At 39.6% G+C, this 20,811-nt stretch overlaps 1 protein-coding gene across 1 annotated transcript in view; it reads right to left on the bottom strand.

Annotated features, from left to right (window-relative positions):
* Csnk2a1 (casein kinase 2 alpha 1) overlaps positions 1-20,811 on the bottom strand; it is a 46,365-nt gene that overhangs the window by 5,374 nt on the left and 20,180 nt on the right. Inside the window, 9 exon segments of the mRNA XM_035446845.1 lie at positions 358-506; positions 1,265-1,365; positions 3,639-3,740; positions 6,314-6,424; positions 10,765-10,848; positions 12,746-12,805; positions 14,210-14,260; positions 14,767-14,868; positions 17,026-17,137. Coding sequence (XP_035302736.1) covers positions 358-506; positions 1,265-1,365; positions 3,639-3,740; positions 6,314-6,424; positions 10,765-10,848; positions 12,746-12,805; positions 14,210-14,260; positions 14,767-14,868; positions 17,026-17,137 — 872 coding nt within the window.

Consider the following 20,811-nt stretch of genomic DNA (forward strand, 5'->3'; position numbering starts at 1 on the left):
TGAACCTTCTGTCTAGGTCTCCCAAATATAGGGATATTGGCATGAACCACCACATGTCTGGTAGACAGTGAAATTTCATTAAAGCATTATCATGTACCTTTTTTGGTAGCACTGTGGATTAAACTGAAGGCTTCACCACACCGAGATATCCCCAGCCCTCTTCCCAATAATTCTGCCTGGCAACTGCTATCAGTGCCCCTTAGCTGAAGAAAACAAGGCTCAGAATGAATGAACTAACTTTTTGACAGACGAATAGGAGCTAGATTCCAGATCTGATCTATAACACTTAGAACGTTGTTTACAACATAAATTCTCCTTTGCCTCATATAGTCTGCTGGGCTACACAACTGGACTCACAGAAGTAAGGATGCTCCATGGCCTCTCTTGCAGTGAGCCTCGACTGGTGGTCATATCGCAGGAGCTTGTCCAGAAAATCCAAGGCCTCAGGGCTAACAAGGTGCTGGTTTTCACTGTGGACAAAACGTTCCCATCGCTTACGAGAGTGTCTATAAGGCAAAATTAGAAATGAGAAATGGGTCACAGGGTGCAGAAGCAACACAAAGGAAAGAGGGATAAAATCCAAAGAACAGTCTTAAGGCACTACTTAATACTACAGGAGGATAACACCCACAGATAGAAGGTAACTAGTAACTGGCAACTGGAAATGACAGTGTTGCACCAAGGAGAAACCTGAGTCTTCCCCCTTTTGAAGAAACACACTTTAGGCGATTTTTAGGTTGTTAATGTACTTGTGAAGCAGTCAGGTGGCTGAGCTAGCCAGTATTCTTCCCCCATCTTCATTCTTGGCCAAGCCTGCCATTTGGCAGATAAATACATCTTTGTTATTTATACATTTTTGCCTTTGCTTATACATCTATGTCCTCATATGAGGGGCCAGTGCATTCCTATTCTGTCTTAGCAGAGCCAGGTAGCTGTCAGCAAATCAGTCTATTTCTTTGTTTAGAAAGTGCTGCCATTTAAGACAAAAACCACATCAGAAGAGACTTTAATGCTTGACCCAACTGCGTTCTTCTACTTAGATCTTACATTTACTTAAATTTCCTTCACAGGAATCTTCTGACTGTAATCTTCACACTTAAGACTTTTCTATGTGAATTAAGACAGATAGCCATTCAATCTGATGTTATCAAGTGTGCTCAAATAGCATCCTGAAGCACCAGACCAGACAACTTACACTTTGAGCAAAGAGTTCCAGGATACAAAAGTCCAAACCACACACAGATTTTGTGTGTGTGAGACTTACCTGCCTAAAATATCGTTGAAACGTGGATCTAATTCAATGTTGTACTTGTCAATATAGTCATATAAATCTTCTGTTCCCAGAACCTTGGCTATCCTCACCAACTAACACAGAAGAAAACAAAATGCACACAAGCATATTATATGATCAAGTCAGTAACAAATAGTAAGTGAATTACATAAAATTAAATAAAAGGTACTGATATGGACAAGTGAGTATTACCCCCTTAATGTTTAATTCAAATTTGGTGTGTAGCAGGGGTAGTTTCTATAGAATCCCTAAGTCAACCCAATGTGAAAATGTTTAAAAAAGCCAACTACTTTGCCTGTTTTTTTTTTTTTTCCTCTCCTTGAAAGTCCCCCTGATAAGCTTTTTTTCCTCATCACAACTCAAACAATGATGTGTCTTCTTCTGGAAATTGTCACACTTCTGTATTTAAATTACTATAGTCAATTGCTTTACTGCTGGATTTACCTATAGACAGAAAATAAGCTAGTTGAAGGTATTCCTTTTCCCCCTCCCATCCCTTCAGTTCTGTATGGCAATTGACACAAAGCTGCAGACTTGAACTTCTCGGTGGGTATCTTAAAAACAAACCAAACAAAAAAAAAAGTCTGTCTATTATGCTGAGTGGCATAATATACTAACACACATCTTTATTCCTAGCACTCTATGGGCAGAGGCAGGAGGATCTGACTTCCAGGCCAGCCAGGGCTACACAGAGATACCCTGTCTCAAACAAAACAAAAAGTTTACTGTGTCCAAAGGAAACTAGGCATTGATACTTTCCTGTTATCATCTCTAGTTCTCTTGGTTCCATCTACATTTCTGTTGTGTATATATATATATATACACACACACACACACAACTAAACTCAATTTATATGGAGAAAATGATTAGAGAACTATTAAATATAAGCTGACACATGGAAGAAAGTATTTCTTTTTCTCTCTTCTAAAAGAGATCCATTTTATTTTATGTGTATGGGTGTTTTGTCTACACATATGTCTATGTACCACATGCATGCCTAGAGCCCACAGAGGGAGTTAGATCATCTGGAAGTGGAGTTATAAATGGTTGTGAGCCATCATGTGAGCGCTGGAAACTGAACCCAGGTCCTTTGCAAGGTTAACAAGTCGTCTTAACCATTGGCTCATTTCTCTAGCCTTTTTTGTTCTTTTCTGTGTAACAGCCTTGGTTGTCTTGGAACTGTCTTTGTAGACCAGGCTGTCCTCCTAACTCACACTGCTTCCTTCCTGAGTACTGAGATTAAAGACATGTACCACCTCATTTTTTGAAAAGTATCTAATGCCCACCACATAGAAAAAAAAAGCAATCTTTTTATGTATGTAGTGCATCACAACTGTGCTGTGCTCATGGAGGCCAGCCAGAAGAGATCAGATCACCCAGAACTGGAATCACAGATGGCTGTGAGCTAAATGATGTGGGTGCTAAAAACTGTACCCAGGTCATCTGCCAGATTTGCTAGAGCAGCAAACTCTCTAAGCCACTAAGCTACCTCTCCAGCACCTGTCCAATGTTTTACAGAGCACTTTACACGCACACTTTATAAAGACTGGTGTGTGATTCTGATGTGTAAAGATTAATAAATTGGGCTGCTCTGAGAACTAGTGAACAAGTAGAGAATTCTCAGATACTGTGGAGGTGAGGTTGGGGTGGTAGTGGTATGGGGCACCAGTACTTTACACACACCAAAAAAAAAAAAAAAAAAAAAAAAAGAAGAAGAAGAAAAAATAAGAGAGAGAACCAAACATTTTTTTCTTTTTTTAATTTTTAAGACAGGTTCACTCTATGTAGCTATTACTGTCCTTGCTGTGTAAACCAAGCTGGCCTTTAACTCAAAGAGATCTGCTGCCTCTTCCTCCTGAGTGCTAGGATTAAAGGTATGAGTTATGGGGGGAGGAAGGGGCACAATGACACAAGGACTCAGGACCCACATGCTCATATGCCCTTATCTCCTAGGTTCTAGGACTAAAGGAATGCAAAACCACATCTGGATAGGTCTTTATTTTATTTTATTTTTTTTTTGGTTTTTCAAGACAGGGTTTCTCTGTGTAGCTTTGGAGCCTATCCTGGAACTCGTTCTGGAGACCAGGCTGGCCTCGAACTCACAGAGATCCACCTGACTCTGCCTCCCAAGTGCTGGGATTAAAGGCATGTGCCACCAATGCCCGGCTTAGATCTTTAATTTTTGAACATTGTAGCTCAGGCTGGCTTGGAGCTTACGCTGTAGCCCAGGCTGGCTTTGAGCTCACTCTGTAGCCCAGACCCACTGAAGTTTCTTATGAGTTTGCAGATATGGCCATCTTTATACTAGGTCAGTACATTTCCTTAATGGGAACAACATGCAATCACCTGATCATAATTGTCATGTCCATGGAAAAATGGCTCCTTCCGGAAGATCATACTTGCCAGCATACAACCCAAGCTCCACATATCCAAACTATAATCATACATCTGTATTAAAGAAAACATTGTTATCACACAAATTCCAAGGCTTGTCACTTCCAGATACAAAATTTAAAAAAGAATTTAAAAAATTCACTTTGTAAAACCAATAGCACATTCATATACCCCTTTTCAGTTTTTTTGTTTTGTTTTGTTTTTCGAGACAGGGTTTCTCTGTGTAGCTTTGGAGCCTATCCTGGCACTCGCTCTGGAGACCAGGCTGGCCTCAAACTCACAGAGCTCCGCTGGCCTCTGCCTCCCGAATGCTGGCATTAAAGGCGAGCACCACCATGCCCAGCCCTTTTCAGTCTTTTTAATGGCTTCTTTTACCAAGCTATTGTTTTTTGTTGGTTTTTAGTACTGGGGATTGAACCTTGAGCCTTGGGCATGCTAGGCAATTTGTTTATTATTAGGGTTCATTTTCAATCTTTCAATCCAGTTTTATTTCTCCCAAGAAACCTAATTTTAATTATACGTATTTGTGTACAGAGTAGGGGGTGAGTTGAGTATATGTGCACATGAGTGAAAGTACCTCTCACTCATTAAGGGCACTGGATTCCCTAGAGCTGAAGTTACAGGTGGCTATGTACCTAACTTGAGTCTTCCACAAGAACAATATGTGCTCTTAACATCTGAGACACCTCAGCTCCTCAACCCAGTTTTAAAACAAATTGCCATACTACTTTGAATTGCTTTCTTCACTTACATAAGAAAATCTGCAATTTTACTATGTGAAGAAACTCAAGGATCCCCTTCAGAGGGGAGAAGGCCTACTCAACCCAGTTAACTCCTTCTTGAGACAGGGTACTACTGCATAGCCATGGCTATCCTGACTCATCCAGACTGTACTTGAACTCACGAAGATGTCTGCTTCTGCCTCCTGAGTGCTGTGATTAAGAGGCATAACATGCCTTCACACCTGGTGAGGATATATTCTTTAGAATTCTAGAGATGGAACTTAGGGCAGGCAGAACCTGAAACTCAAAGGCACTGATAACATATAAAGAATGGGTTCGGAAAGTGTCTCCTGAAGGGTTCTAAAATACTAGGTAAATCTTTTTTCCCCCATTTAAAAAAAGACTTATTTGGGGGCTGGAGAGACAGCTCACTGGTTAGGAACACTGACTGCTCTTCCAGAGGAGCCAGGTTAGAATTCAAGAACCAAATAGCAGCTCATAAAGACCTGTAAAACTCGTTTCAGGGAATCCAATGCCCTCTTCTGACCTCCACAGGTAATAGGCACAAATGTGATACTTATGACATACAACTGAGCAAAAAACTCATACATATAAAATTAAATAAATCCAAAAAATTTTTTTAAAGATTTTGTTTTTGGACACAGGGTTTCTCTGTGTAACAGCTTCATAGACCAGGCTTGTCTTGAACTTACAGAGATCCACCTGCCTCTGACTCCTGAATGCTGGGATTAAAGGTGTTTTCCACCACTATCGGGCTTTAAAAGATTTCAGTTGTATGTTTATCCAAGTTTTGCCTGGGTAAATGTATATGTATTGCCTATGTACCAGTTTTTGCAGAGAAAGTAACCAATTGTTGGGAGCTACCACGTGGGTGCTAGGAACTGCACCAGCTCCTCTACAAGTACTCTTCTTCTTCTTTTTTTTTTTTTTTAGACTAATTTACTTATTATGTATACAGTGTTCTCCCTGCATGTATGCCTGCATGACAGAAGAGGGCACCAGATCTATAATGACAGTTGTGAGCCACCATGTACTTGCTGGTAATTAAAATCAGGACCTCTGGAAGAACAGCCTGTTTTTTTGTTTTTTTTTTTTTTTCCTCCCCCGAGGCAGGGTTTCTCTGTGTAGCTTTGGAGCCTGTCCTGGAACTTACTCTGTAGACCAGGCTGGCCTTGAACTCACAGAGATCCTCCTGTCTCTGCCTCCCAAATGCTGGGACTAAAGGCATGTGCCATCACTGCTCAGCCAGCCTGTATTCTCAAACTCTGAACCATCATCTCTCCAGCCCCAAGTGCTCTTAACTTCTGAACCAACTCTCCCACCTGCCGTTTCTCCCCATTTTGGGGATAGGGTCTTATACTATAGCCTGAGGCAGATCTCAGTCTTGTGGCAATTTTCTTGCTTCATTCACCCTTCCAAGACCAAGGAAATCAGAGTGTGTGTGTGAGTGATATGGGATGGGATGATACATGTGTATGGGGGTGGGATTCTTTATATTTGAGGCTAAATTTAGGAGATGTGCAGGAGACTTTTCCTTCTTTGTAAAAGAGAGTGTCTCATGTAGTCTAGGCTAGCCTTGATTGAACTGATCCTTCTGCCTCTATCTCCTAAAAGATGGATTACAAGTTAGGTACAACATGCCTTCCGGATCAAGAGAACCTCTTATTTGGCATCTTCTGGTTTTCTTTGGTAATTTCAGAAACATAATTTAACATTACTACACATAAACAAAACATGTTACACAAGATAGCTCATATATTTGTTACATTTTACCTTAAAAAGGACAGCTATGAATATGGTAAATGGCTTACTACTCAAAGCACAAACTGACATTTCTGCAAAATAAGCACAGGAACAACACCGTTCTTGCCATTCTCTTCTTACCTGATAATCTACAAGTAGCTCTGGACCTTTGAAGTATCGGGAAGCAACTCGGACATTATATTCTTGACCAGGATGGTAAAATTCAGCTAAGCCCCAGTCTATTAGCCTTAGCTAAATGGAAAAAAAAAAAAAAAAAAAAAAGAGAGAGAGAGAGAGACAGAGACTAAGTCACATATAACTTCAGCATCTTGGAACTACTCTCCTTCTGACAGGGCAGTACTCCAGAGAAGACACCTTCAGCTAGGTGTTGACACCCTTGCCAGTGCTTTGCAACATCACCCACTGCATTTTCATTTAGCTATGTTACTACTCCTGCAGTAAATTTCAAGATGCCAACACTCTGTCCAGACCCTGCTCCCCATCTTCAGAGAAAAGGCCTGCGAACAACATATGACTTGGAGGTTCACTTCCCCTCTGACCTCATTTCCTTCTTTCCTTTCTATCTCAGCTTTACCCGTGTTGCTGATCCAGCATCCGTATTGTGATATGATTTTAATACCCACACTGTTTTTCATCCATGATTTCTGGCTAATTTCCACAATGCCTATATTTTCTAAACTTCTAAAATAATAAACATACTTTTTGGTATTTTTGTGTGCTTGTCTTTGATCCTAGGCCATCCTAGGCACTGAGCTCCATTCCTAATCTGAGTTCCTAGCACAATGTAGGCCTCAGAGAGCAAAACTCCCCTTGTGTACTCAGTTTGCTTCTTACCTTTTCTCTTCAAAGTAAGCAATAGAAACTGAGCTCTTTCCTAACCTAGATCACAGACACTTGTATGAAAATGTGTTTTGGCAGACCACATGTGAAGATAACTTTTCCAAATGGGTCTTGTATCACATCTGGGAAGAATGTGAAAAGACCAGCAGTCTTGCTTGTTTTCCAAAGGAGCCTACATGCTATTTGGCTATTCACACTTTATCACACTTACTGCAATACACACACACACACACACACACACACACACACACACACACACACACACACACACACACACAGAGGGTAGACTTCAAGGAGCTTTTGGACAGCTACATGGCAGTTCCTAGAAGGCAATATGTTGGGAGATGACTTGGAAGCTCTGCACATTTCCCCATAAACCTTGCCCTCAGCTCATCTCTCCATCTGTTGTCACTGGTAATATCATTTTGAACAAAGCAGTAAATCTATTTACCTAAATCCTGAAAGGGTCTAGCAAATTGAACTACAGAAGGATTGTGAAAAAAAAGTAATAGCCAGTTGTTCAGAAGTGCAAAGAGAACAACCTAGGGCTTGAAGCCAGCATCTGAAAGGGAAGAGGTGGAAGCCTTGGGAATCTGATACAATGTCTAGGTGGTCAGTGCTAAAACTGAATCAAATGAGAGGATACTATGCTAGTGTCTGCCCTAGAATTTACTAGCTTACTTGGGGAGAGAAATTATTTTTCTTCTTGGGATATATTTCTTTCTTACATTATATATTGCTGATTCTACTCCAGTGCTCTCAAAATTGTCAGTGTTCCAATGGAACCCTACAGAACATCCTACACTGTGCTGGCTAGAGTCATTTGGGAAGAAGACAACTCAATTGAGAAAATGCTCAACCAGACTGGCAGGCAGGCAAGCCTGTTACACTATCTTGATTGGTCATATGTGAGAGGGCCCAGATCACTGTGGAAGGGGCTACCAGCCATCCCCTCCCACAGCAGGTGGCCCTGGATGGCAGGTATCAAGCTGAGCAATCCAAGATCAAGCAGGCCAGTACGCAGCATTCCTCCATGGCCTCTGCCTCGGCTCTTGCCCTCCAGGTTCCCTGAGTGATAGACAGTACTGTGGAACTATAAGGTGAAATAAACCCTTTCTGGGTTGCTTTTGGTCATGGTTTTTAATCACAATCATAGCACTAGAAACCCTAACTAATGGCAACATATCCCTTAGTTAAGTATCTTCTGTGATCTGTCATTGTCTATTCTCTGATCCCTTCATCCTTCCTTCCCTTTCCAATACCTCTGTGAACAGGGTCTCACTATGTAGAACCAGGCTGGCCTTGAACTCAAAGCAATCTCCTGGCTCAGTCTCCCAAGTATTGAGACTGCTTGCACGATGGCTTTAGTTACCACATTTGACTGAAATGTAACCTCTTTAGAGACAAGCATTTTTTGTTTGCTTTGTTCATTTATATACCTCCAACCTCAAAGAACCTGTTACAAGATATGTGGCAGAAAAATGTATTAACTTGTCACCTAAATTCCCTAAGTTTTAACCTCTGCACACACACAAAAGCAAACAACAGCAAGCAAGGTAGCACAAATTTGTAATCCCTATACTGGGGAAGTAATAGGTGGAATGACCCACATAGCACACTGGCTAGCCAGCTATCAAATTAGTGAGCCAGGTGCCAATAAGAGACCTTGTCTCCAGAAAACAAAACAAAAACCAGAGACGTGTGACTCCAAAGGAAGAAAACCCAAGGTTGACACACATACCTGAACAGACACACACATTTGGTAGAATGCTTGTGTAGCACATTTAAGGCCTTGAGGTCAACCCCCAGAACCACATAAACTGGGCATGGAGACACACACTGTAATCCCAGCACTCAGAAGATACAGGCAGGCAGGAGGACCAGAAGTTCAAAGTTATTCTCTTTTTATAATGGGTTCAAAGTTAGCCTAAGATACATAACAAGACACTGCCTTGAGTTGCAGGTTAAAAGCACCACTTTCTACCAAGCCTGATGATTTCAGTTCAAGCACTGGGACTCACAGGATAGAAGGAAAAAATTGACATTAAAGTTTTCCTCTGATCTCTATACATACGCCATGGTATACACATACCCAAACTCAGATACATACTCCCACATAGCACACTGGCTAGCCAGCTATAAAATTAGTGAGCCCTGTCTTGACAAAATAATGAAAAAAGATTATATCAATCTGGATGCTATAATGCACGCCTTTAATGCCAGCATTTAAGTGGCAGAGTCAGGTAGGTCATTCGAGTTCGAGGCCAGAGCTTAGAGAAAACCTAACAAAACAGGAGGAGGAGGAGGAACAGGAGGGAGGGAGGGAGGGAGAGAGAGAGGCAGGGAGAGAGGGGGTTACTAAGTAAAACTTTGTCTCAAAAAAAAAAAAAAAAAAAAAAAATATATATATATATATATATATATAATATATATATATATTGGCCCATTCCTTTTAATCCCAGCACGCAGGAGGCACACAGACAGGTGGATTGCTGTGAATTTGAGGCTAGCCTGGTCTACATAGTAAGTTCCAGGACAGCCAGGGCCACATAGAGAGACCCTGTTTCAAAACACACACAAATAAAAAAAAAAGGGTGGTGGGGGGGTGACGAGACTGGGGAGATGGTTTGGTTAATAAAGTGCCTGCCTGCTGTATAAATATGAAAATCTGAGTTCTGAATCCCAGCACTCATGTTATACACTGGATGTGACAGCCTGTGTCTATAATCTCAGAGGTGGGGAGATGGACACAGGAGCATTCCTGAGGACACTGGCCTGAGAAGATTAGCGAACTCTTCTAGCTGGAGGTTCAATGAGAGACCCTGTCTCAATGAAACACAGAATGATAGAGGAAGACATGACATTGACCTCTATCCCCTAAATCCAGATGTACACATACATCCACACACCTCCCATAAACAAAATCTGAAATATTATAAAGCATACTTAATAATATAGCACTTAAAAAGGTCACAAGGTTCTTGGCCTCTGCTACAAAGCAGCATTTTCTGAATAATTTATCCACTTCATAAGCATGAGTTTGTTCGATCTATCAATTAATCTACCTACTTACCTACCTACCTATCTACTTGGCTTTTCCAGACAGGGTTTCTCTGTGTAGCCCTGGCTGTCCTGGAACTTGCTCTATAGACCAGGCTGGCCTCTAACTCAGAGATCTGCCTGCATCTGCCTCCCAACTTCTGGGATTTAAGGACCACTGCCTGGTCCTTATTTATTTTTTGAGACAAGGTCTTAGTATATAGCCCTATACAGCCCTGAAACTTGCTATGTAGACCAGCCTGGCCTTGGACTCAAGAGATCTCACTGCCTCTGTGCTAAGATTAAGGGCATATGCCATCATACTCAGCCCAAGCATGAGAGTTTAATTCTCATATCAAATATAATGACATTGAGGGAAAATAATAAATCCTTGTAAAGATTTGTTATTATTGTTTTAATTAAGCAAGTGAAAAGAATTTAACAAATCAGTTACTTAATAGGAATAGAAGGCAGACTTCTTGGCTTGGATCAATGTCTTGCTCACTATCCTGTTTCCTTCTAGTATACCTAGCAATATGAATAATGGTTTAAACATGTAGACTTAACTATTTCATTCAATTGCAAAATATTTATCAAGTATCTAACAGGTACTAAGACAGGCAATAGGGATAAAGTGTTGAAGATAAACTGCTAATCCACCATACTTATAAGAAGCTGGGCTATGACTTTACCTTTCTGTGTTCATGATCAATCATGACATTATGGGGTTTCACATCTCTGTGCATAATCCCCATGCTGTGACAATAATCCAGGGCCTGTAAGAAAGGAAAATGTGCTTCAATGAGACATTGTTTTAAGCTATTTTCTTTCTTCTAGCCTCACAACAATCCGGGGAATCATGATTAGGACAGTCACTCTCAGCTATTCCTCAAGACCTGGTTCACATAGTCAAAAACACTTAGGGCTCTCATATTCAAGTTATAAAATCATCTCATCTCCATCTCTCAAAAGGGTCTTGCTATGTTGTAGCCAGGCTACTCTTAAGCTTCTGTCAACCTGCCTGCTTCAGCCTCCTAGTGCTGGGATTATAGGCATGTGCTGCTCTTTACTTATTTCAGAAAGACCCTAAGTGTTCAAAACTGCACAACTTCTTGTCCAAAACCTAAAGTATTTCTATTACACAGTCCCCTCAGAAGAAAATTAGCCTACCAAGATTCTATTTAAAGAACAGTAATTTCTTCAGTAGCTGAGAGTTGGGTCAATCACCAGCTGCCTGTACATAGGAATGTTTTACTTACACAAAACTATGCCTACGTGTGTACAACCCATCCATGGCTATTTTCTTGCTATAATAGCAGAGTTGAACAGCAGGGCAAAGACTTCAGCCCTATATAGAAATTTGTCAACTCCTGATCTAGGTCATCTATCAAATTTGCTTAAGTTCCATCATAAGCTTAAGTTACAGTGAATAGAGCAACACAACTTTGAGTTTGTCAATCCTGGCCTTTAGTCAACCAATGACATTAGCTAAGTTCTTGTTCTTCCTGAAGGACAACCTGGGATTCTAGTTTGCAGGGCTGGGCAAATATATCTACAGCATTAAGTAGAGCTTTCCACATGAGTCAATGGAAGATCAAATGTCTCTGTAGGTATAATCTTTTGATGCTATTTTGAGGGGGAGGGGAAACATGTTTCACTATGTAACTCTGGCTGGCCTGGAACTCATTATGTAGACCAGACTGGCCTCAAAAACCAGAGATCTGCCTGCCTCTGCCTCCCTAGTGCTGGGATCAACAGCATGTACAAACATGCCTAGCTTCCTTTTGCTACTTTTAAATCTTAAACAGCTGACATAGTACTAACCTATTATTAATAAGAAACTTTAGCCTACTCTAAGCAGTTCTCTCCTTATAAAGCTGATCTTGTAACTACTGAGTAGCAAGATAATTTGTGATCTCACTTCAGAAATCAAAATCCACTAGTAGTCAGTGGAAATTTACAGTCCTTAGAACAATAACCCTCTGAGGGCTGAGTTCAAGAATCTTTTTTTAATCTTGTGTTTCTTGACAGTCTCACTCTGTAGCTCAGGCTGGCCTCGAACATGTGGCAGTCCTCATACTGGGATTACAGGAAGGCCTGCACCTCCAGGCCATCGTCATTTGTTGCATCCTAAGTAAAATAAAGTATATCAGCAGCTAGTGCATAAAAAAAAAAAGAGTTGTTTTCACACTGTCATTTCCACTCCCAGTTCTCTTTAAGGCATTCTACGGCTGGGGATACAGCTAATTGGTAAAGTACCTGGTTTGGCATGCATCACAGAATAAAAACTGTAACAAACAAACAAAACCAAGGCATTCTAAATTTGGGTGTGGTAGGTCATAATTGTGAGTCCCAGAATGTGGGAGACTAGGGTAGGGAGATCATCAAGAGGGCCACCCTGGACTGGACTGCCTTGTGAGTTGTAGGCCAGCCTTGCTTAAGAGGTCCTATCACATAAAACCCACATGTTCTAGTTATAGTTCTATTGCACCCTATTTCATTACTGAGCCTTAACCCAAGGGTCCAACACTAAAAACAGTTTACTACTACTGCTGAAGTTCCCTGATTTCAGCATACATTACAAAGTTAATCCCCTGGTTTTTCTATCATCAAATAAACCTCTTGACAAAGCAAAGAGCAATTTAAAAATACTTAGTACCTACAGTTACTTACTTTTAGAATTTCATACATGTAAAATCGAATGTCATAGTCTGTTAATGTCTGGTACAATTGCTGTTAAAGACAAATGAAATTATTTAAGCTATAAAACAATACTAAAAAGACAATTTTCTCACCCTAATTAACAGTAATTTCAACTAAGAACTAGCTCATTCACCATGGTCCCAAAATTTGTTTTTCAAATGGTCTCTATCTCTCCACCAAAAATTCACTTTCAAGAGACTCTTGGAGTCTTCACCTCTACAAGTAAAGGTAAAGGACAACATAAACACATACTGAAACTATAATGCAATGTTGGAACCTACCTATACACATGATTGACACAACATGCACCGATATACTTTTACAACCTAGGGTTTTCTTTACATTTACCTTCTAAGTCCCTTCAAACGCATTCTGGCAGACAACCCCTGTAGTAGTGAAATGCCCTTCATGTGCCTACACACTTGGTACTATGATCACCAGTGGGTATGTAAATGTGAAGACAAATCTGCTGATTCACCCGAACAGAACTAACTATTCCAGCCTACGGTGACCATAGACTCTACATACAGCTGCAATATAACTTTTCCAGTTTCTAAAAGGGCTGCAGATTATTTTTTACTTCTAATTACCTTTGAATGGTGAGTGGCGTTCTCTTAACAGTTTTTGAGTTTATTACTCTGATTCTAACATATCTACAACAGTTTCTCTTTTCTTTCCTTTTCATAAATAAATAAATAAATAAATAAATAAATAAATAAATAAATAAATAAACAAACCACCTGTTTAGGGATACTAACATTCCTGATACTGGACTTGTACAAAGGCAAGTCAAACTCTATTAAATATGTACTTGAGGAAAACGCCTACATTCTTCAGTTATACTGGAATAGAACTGTTTGAATAAGTAGGCCACCCGAGAATCTGCAGAGATATGTATTGTACTTGTTTGTATTATAGCAAAATCTTACACGACCTTTTCTCACTATCTTTTATGATCCATACCCTAGGGAATAGGACAGCTCAATGACAGCTGAATTGCCAGGCACTTTAAACTCTCAAGATCTGAGCTCAATATACAACAGAACAAGAACAAGGAAAAAGAGTAATATAGCCTAAAGTTCCTAAGGAATATGCATTTGTCCCTAATATTACATAAACAATTTATTCTTTCTTGAACATTGTTGCCTAAAGTCAACATGTACTGTCACCTCCACTAGTCTGTACACCAGCAAAAACTGTTACATCTATGATAAATGTGGCAAGATATAAAAGTAATAGTTATTGAAAAACCACAAATATAGGCATAAAATATCCAGATATGAAAAACAGATACTACTTTTAGTGCTGATCAATCTAGGGCCAAAACTTTTTAAAATAAGCAAAATGCAAGCTCTTTATACACTGTCATCCCCAAAAGACTTTCTGTATGACCTAAAAATTCAGTAGTTGGAAATGGTTGCTTATAGATGATACCTTGAAGTCTGTGTTGTTTACATGTTCAAAAACCAAGGCGGGGGTTCGTGACTAAGGGAAAAAAAAAAAAAAGAAAATACATTAGTACTGGCCCTGGCAGCTCTAGTTTTCAGCTTGTGGGCATTGTGTGGGGACTGTGGCAGTCTTTGTTGCAGTAATAAGAAACCTTGTCCACTCTGATCATTACCACACTTAGGTTATTTTTGGAAGGATTTTGTAGAAATATACCAAGTTGAAATCTCCCAAGACTCTAGGGGACCCAATAATATTCCTATTGTCCACTAGCACTAGGTCTAAATTTGCAGATTGGATTAACACATTTGGTTTTAGTGCTATCAGTCTCCTAGGCTAGATAGAATACCAGACTTTGTGTGTGCATGTGTACAGGTATTAAAAACTCTTCTTTCTAAGCAGGACCTAAGCTGGTTAAATGTGTAACTGATTTATAACATTAAAGCAATTATTTAATGGTAGGGTAGTGAAAACAGAACTAAGTTGTACTTTGGGTTCAACATCAACTGAGCCCTGGTAGATCTTGTAACAACTACTGCACTTACCACAGGGTCTTTTACAATGTCTGCAAGTGTGATGATGTTGGGACCACCTCTCAAATTCTCCAAAATCTTTATTTCACGCTTAATTTTCTTCTTTTTTACTGGCTGAAATGGTAAAAAGTATATTAGCACAAAAAAGTATTTCTGAGTACATCTCACAGTTACTGTAATACAAAACAGCTTCAATATGGGCTTCCTGAAGAAAGGAAATGTGACTTCTCAGAACCTCTTCTCCCAGCACTACTAGGCACTTAAAATTTTCTACTCCAAAGGCCAGATATACACAGAATTATGATTTAGTTTCAAATTTAACTGCAATATGTCATACAACCTTGTAAACCATCATTTAAAATGGCAACATAGTAGATCTTTAAACAAAAATCTTATAATGGGGCCAGAGAGATGGCTCAGCCTTTAATGGCATTCTCCACCAAAACTGCTGATCCTCTGAGATTCACCCCAAGCCCATGTGATGGAGAGAAATCAACTCTTGATGTACTCTGATCTCCAAAGACCCACAAAATAAGTAAAGAAATGTTAAAATAAAGCTTTTAATGAATTGGGGGGGGTCTTTTTAATTCTCTCCTCCTGTACAGTCTCCCTATAGCCTAGGTGGCTTCAAATTCATACCAATATTCCTGCTTTGCCTCCTGAATGTTCTTTAAAAGAATGCAATTTTCTTTTAAAATGGCTAATAATGTTTTGTGTTTTTAGGTGTGTGTGTTCTATTGTTTTGCCTGTGAATTACCATTAAAAAAAAACAAAAAACAAAAACTTTCGAGACAAGAAAAATGCTACAAATGGAAAGTGTTTGGGAACTTCTGCTCTGCGGCAAGAAACTGAGTTGAGTCCCCAGTATAACAAAGCACAGCAGGCAGTACATTAATAAACAATGAGCAGAAGACGTACAGTGACAGCCCATTGGCTAAATCTGACTTGCGCAAACGTTACGTATTTTTAATTTTGATATGTATAGGTGTTTTGCCTGCATGTATGTTTGTGCACCACATGTGTAAGTGATATCCTCAGAGACCAGAAGAGGGCATCAGATCCTCTAGGACTGGAGTTAAAGATAGTTATGAGCTGCCATGTAGATTAGGAATAAAACTTAGGTCCTCTGAAGAGCAGCCAGTGCTCTCAACCACTGAATCATCTTTTCAACCTTCTGATGTTTAAAATAATCAGATTATGTAAATATTGTTTTCTAAATTCTCTTTGCAAAAGAAAGCACCAAGAAACACTAGACTTGCACTAGTAAGCTTCAGCTAAGAAGCCAACTATCTCCTTTTCTTTTGTTGGGGAGAGTGTGTGTGCATCTCCTCAATTGTGTCTCCACTACATCTGTTACAAATTTTATATACATATATTTAAATAAGTCCCACAGCATGTGCATGGAGATCAAAGAATAACTTAGGGAGTTGAGCCATATAGGTTCTAGAGACTAAACTGAGGTTGTCAGTTCTGGCAGCAAGCATCTTTACCTGGTGGACCATCTTGCTAGTCCTCCACCTTCCATTTTGAGACAGGGTCTTCTCATCTTCACTCATTAAATCTGAAGCTTACTGAGTGATTAGCCATCCTGGCCAGTAAGTCCTAGTCATATTCAAGTCTCTAAATTCCCAGTACAGAAATTACAGGCACCCACTGCCATGTCTGCCTCTATTTTAGGTGGTTACTAGAGATCTGAACCCAGATCCTCAGACTTGCATGGCGAACACTTTAATGAGTAACCTTCCCAGCTGTTATTCTGTTTGTTTCTCCTTTTTTGTAGCACTAGGAATCAAATCCAAGGCCTGATGCACTTTAAGCAAGCAGTCTACCACCGTGCTACACACCAGACAGTTTCTTTTTCTGATGAAGCAAGTGTCTCCAGGCTTGTCTTAGTCTCTACCATTCATAAGCTGAAGTGATGATGGTGATACCACATTAGATGTTCCTGCTTGCCTTCTTATTCCGACAAAGCAGAGGTAACGATTTGCTTATTGAAAACAAAAGCACAAAATGAACTGAAAGCATAGGAAATGGACATCAAGTAAAACTTGGGAAAGAAGAGCCTTTTGGCCACATTGTAACCATCTCTTCTCTTGCTTTAGGTCTGACCTAGCAAGCTAGTATAGGGTGGTTCTGTTCACTTTAGAGGATACAATAGGGAGGCTAAATTACTTTGGGGGGGGGGGCTCATGTAACAAGTATAAAAAGGTATCTATATGCATAAATTCCACATTCAAACAATTCTGACATTATTTCTCTTCTTGTACTCACCTTGAGAATTTTAACAACAACTTTTTCATTATTTGTGATGTTGATGGCTTCAAACACTTCACTGTATTTTCCCCTGCCTAATTTTCGAACAAGCTGGTAGTCATCTTGATTTCTATGGATAAAAACAAAGTGACAATGATTTCAAAATACCAAATTTTCAACTTGCAAAACTCTATTTTTGCCAGACACGGTGGTGCATGCATGTAATTACAACACTTGGCAGGTGAACACAGGAAGACCTGCATTCAAGGTCATCCTGAGCTATTTACAGAAAGCTTATTGATAGCCTACAATGACTCTGAAGAAAGGAAGAGAAACATATGCTCACAAATGCATGTGCACACACGTGCGCGCACACACACACACCCCACATGGAGGGAAAGAGAAGTAGAGACAGACAACTCTATTACCATCAGAAGTAATACAAGTAAGAGATATTTCAAATGTTACATAAAACAAACAAACAAAAACAAAAAACAACAACAAAAATAAAAAATACCTGGGCTAGTTAAAACTATGTGTGTATCAAACAGAAAACAGAAAAGTTTGGAGCTATCGCTCAATTGGTAGAGTGCCGACCTAGCATACATTTGGCCCTGGGTTCAGTCCCCAGAACCATGTAAACCAGACACGGTATACACCTATATTCTTAGCATTCAGGAGGTGAAGACAGGAGGACTGAAGTTCAAGGTTATCCTGAGCTACATAGTTCAAAGCTAGCCTGGGCTGCATGGGATTCTGTTTCAATAGGCATTAAAAAGAAAATGAATTATTATTAAGCTTTTTCAATTTTTTTTCAAATCTCCAACTATTTATGATTCTAATGGAGCAGCACACTGAGAATCTGTCTCAATAAGCATTAAATAAAAGAATTATCATTATTATTATTAAGCTTTTTCAAATATGGTTAGCTTATATTGGGATTTAAGTATATGTTTGTCTCCAACAGCAGGCTACTTCCCCTTCAGTAACTGATTTGTGTATTCTTGCTTCATACTAGCTGGTCCAATATTAGCACTGAACTCGACAAATGATGTAAGATTATTAGAGTTCAGCTACATCCGGAAGCAGCCTTTTCTTACCAAGCCTCTTTGTCTACAAGTGGATTCCAATATATATACATATATATATATATATATATATATATATATATTTATTTATTTGATACTTCATGACAATATCTGACTTTTAATAAAGCTTGCAACCACATCAGAAGTGAACCAGAGGTCCTACCCACATTCAATTAACTGATAAGGACACTAGAGGTCATAGGCAGAGTAAAGAATAAGGCAGATGTTATACTTTCCCTCCTCCCCTGCTGCCTACTTGAGGCCTTAGCTCTAACCAACAACAAATGGAGTCCCTTCAGGAGGCCTGGCTGGTTCCAGGGATCCACAAATGTAATCCCAGGACTTAGGAGGCTCAGGAAGGGGAACGGCAAATCTGAGGCTAGCCCGGGCTATAGAGTGAAAGCTTGCCACAAAAACAAACAAGATAGCAACAAACAAGTAAGGCCCAATTCTACCAGGTATGGTAGTGCATGCCTATTCCTAGTTATTTGGGAGACTGAGGCAAGAGGACCACAAATTTAGGGTCTGCCTGGGCCACAGGGTGAATTCAAGATTGGCCTGTTTAACTCATAGAAACTTTATGCCTGTATTATCAATCCCAATACTTGGGACGTAAAGGCAGGAGGATCAGGAGTTCAAGTTCATCCTTAGTATATGAGATTCTATCTCAAAAAATACCAAAAAATAAAATGGAGCTGGAGAGATGAATTAGTGGTTAAGAGCACTTGTTCGTTCTGAGGACCCAGCTTCAGTTCCCAGCATGAGCATATGTAACTCCAGTTCCAGGGGATCCAATCTCCTCTCTTGATCTTTGAGGGTATCATACAAAACATTTATTCATATCAAATAAGTAAATCTTAAAATAAATAAATGTGGGCTGGCAAGATGGCTTAGAAGGTAAACAGCCGCTTTCAACCTCTGGTCCCATTAGGTGCATGGAAAGAACCAACTCCATTAGGTGCATGGAAAGAACCAACTCCCAAATTGTTCTTCAGCACATATGGCACATGCGGTCTCTGTCAGATAAATACAGTGCAATCATTTTCTAAACTCCCAAAATGTGCTAGTGTACAACAGAGTCCCAACTCCAGAGAGGTGGAGGCACAAAGTTCAATGTCATCCTGGGCTAGACAGCAAATCTGAGGCCTTTCTGAGTTACCTGAGGCCCATGTCATGAAAGAAAAGAAAAAAGTCTGGGGCTGTAGCCCAGCAGTTGAGTCCCTGACTACTATCTACAAAAGACTAGGTTTAATGCTAAGTAACGGGAGGAAGAGGGGCTAAATTCTACTCATTTTTTTTTTTTTTTTTTTTGAGACAAGAGTTTCTCTGCAGCTTTGGAACCTGTTATCCTGGAACCTGCTCTGTAGACCAGGCTGGCCTTGAACTCACAGAGATCCACCTGCCTCTACCTTCCAAGTGCTGCGATTAAAGGTGTGAGCCACTACTGCCCTGTTGGGTTTTTTTTTTTTGGTTCCCACTTATTATTATACAGTATGTACCATTATCAGTCATTCATTTTCTCAAGTAGTTTTTAAAAAGGAGAACGAAAGAAAAAACAAAATGAACTAAGGACAAAAGACAATATTAGGGCTGGAGAGATGGCTCAGGTTAAGAGCACCAACTGTTCTTCCAGAGGTCCTGAGTTCAATTCCCAGCAACCACATGGTGGCTCACAATCATCAGTTATGAGATCTGGTTCCCTCTTCTGGTGTGCAGATATACATGGAAGCAGAATGTTGTATACATAAAAAATAAAGTCTTTTAAAAAAATAAAGATGCTCTTCAAAAAAAAATCAATATTAATACTATCAGGTCTCTTTCTGTTCACTGAGTTTGCAAGGGCATATAAACTAATACAAACAAGCAAACAGCACATGTAAACATTCAAAGGGCTCTCTAGTATCACTGCAGCAGTACTATGAGAGCATTTACTTTCGAAAACTAAGATTTCTGCAGTAAACACAGGTAGTACCTAGAGTTCAAAGTCTGACATTACAGAATTGTTAAGATTATCAGTAGTGATAACATTTATTGGTTTATACCATGGTTCTTAATAGTATCACTAAGCCAAGAGTGTTTCCTTATATGCAGAAAAATTGCTTGCTGTTACATATTACAGCATACCAAAATGGAAACCATACCCTGTGACAGTTCTATGACAGTTTAGGAAGACAATTTAACTACTGACAGACTAATGAAAGTCATATGGAATCAGATACAAGATACCATGTATGGGAGTTAACTTTTTTTTTGGAGGCCCAGGTCGACCTCCAATTCAAGGTCATATGGCCTCAGCTTCTCATATTTAGTTGAGTTATACATCTGTGAGTTTTCAAATTGCTTTATTTTGTACTTAACTATTAAAATGCTTTTATCACAAAAATGACAAAACTCTCCAATTAAACGTCACGTTCAGACAGGAAATGCAAATATTCAAATGAGCCTCTCATGGGTAATTATGAGAATAAACACAGTTGTTAAAGGAGGCTACAGCTCTTGAGGATACAATTGGGCTGCATTCCATGATACACATAACTAGGGTCATGGAAAGGATACAGGGTAAATCCTGGCTCTCATCCAAAAGAAGTTTCTGTTTCTAGAGAACTATTTCATCCTTTGCTATTACCATGGGACAGAACTCTGACCCCTAAAATACCTTAAGTAATTAAATTTGGTGATTTCAAAGTCTCTCACCTATCTTCAATGCTAGTTTTTA

This window comes from Cricetulus griseus, chromosome 6 (genome assembly GCF_003668045.3).
Source record: "Cricetulus griseus strain 17A/GY chromosome 6, alternate assembly CriGri-PICRH-1.0, whole genome shotgun sequence".
Taxonomy (NCBI): domain Eukaryota; kingdom Metazoa; phylum Chordata; class Mammalia; order Rodentia; family Cricetidae; genus Cricetulus; species Cricetulus griseus.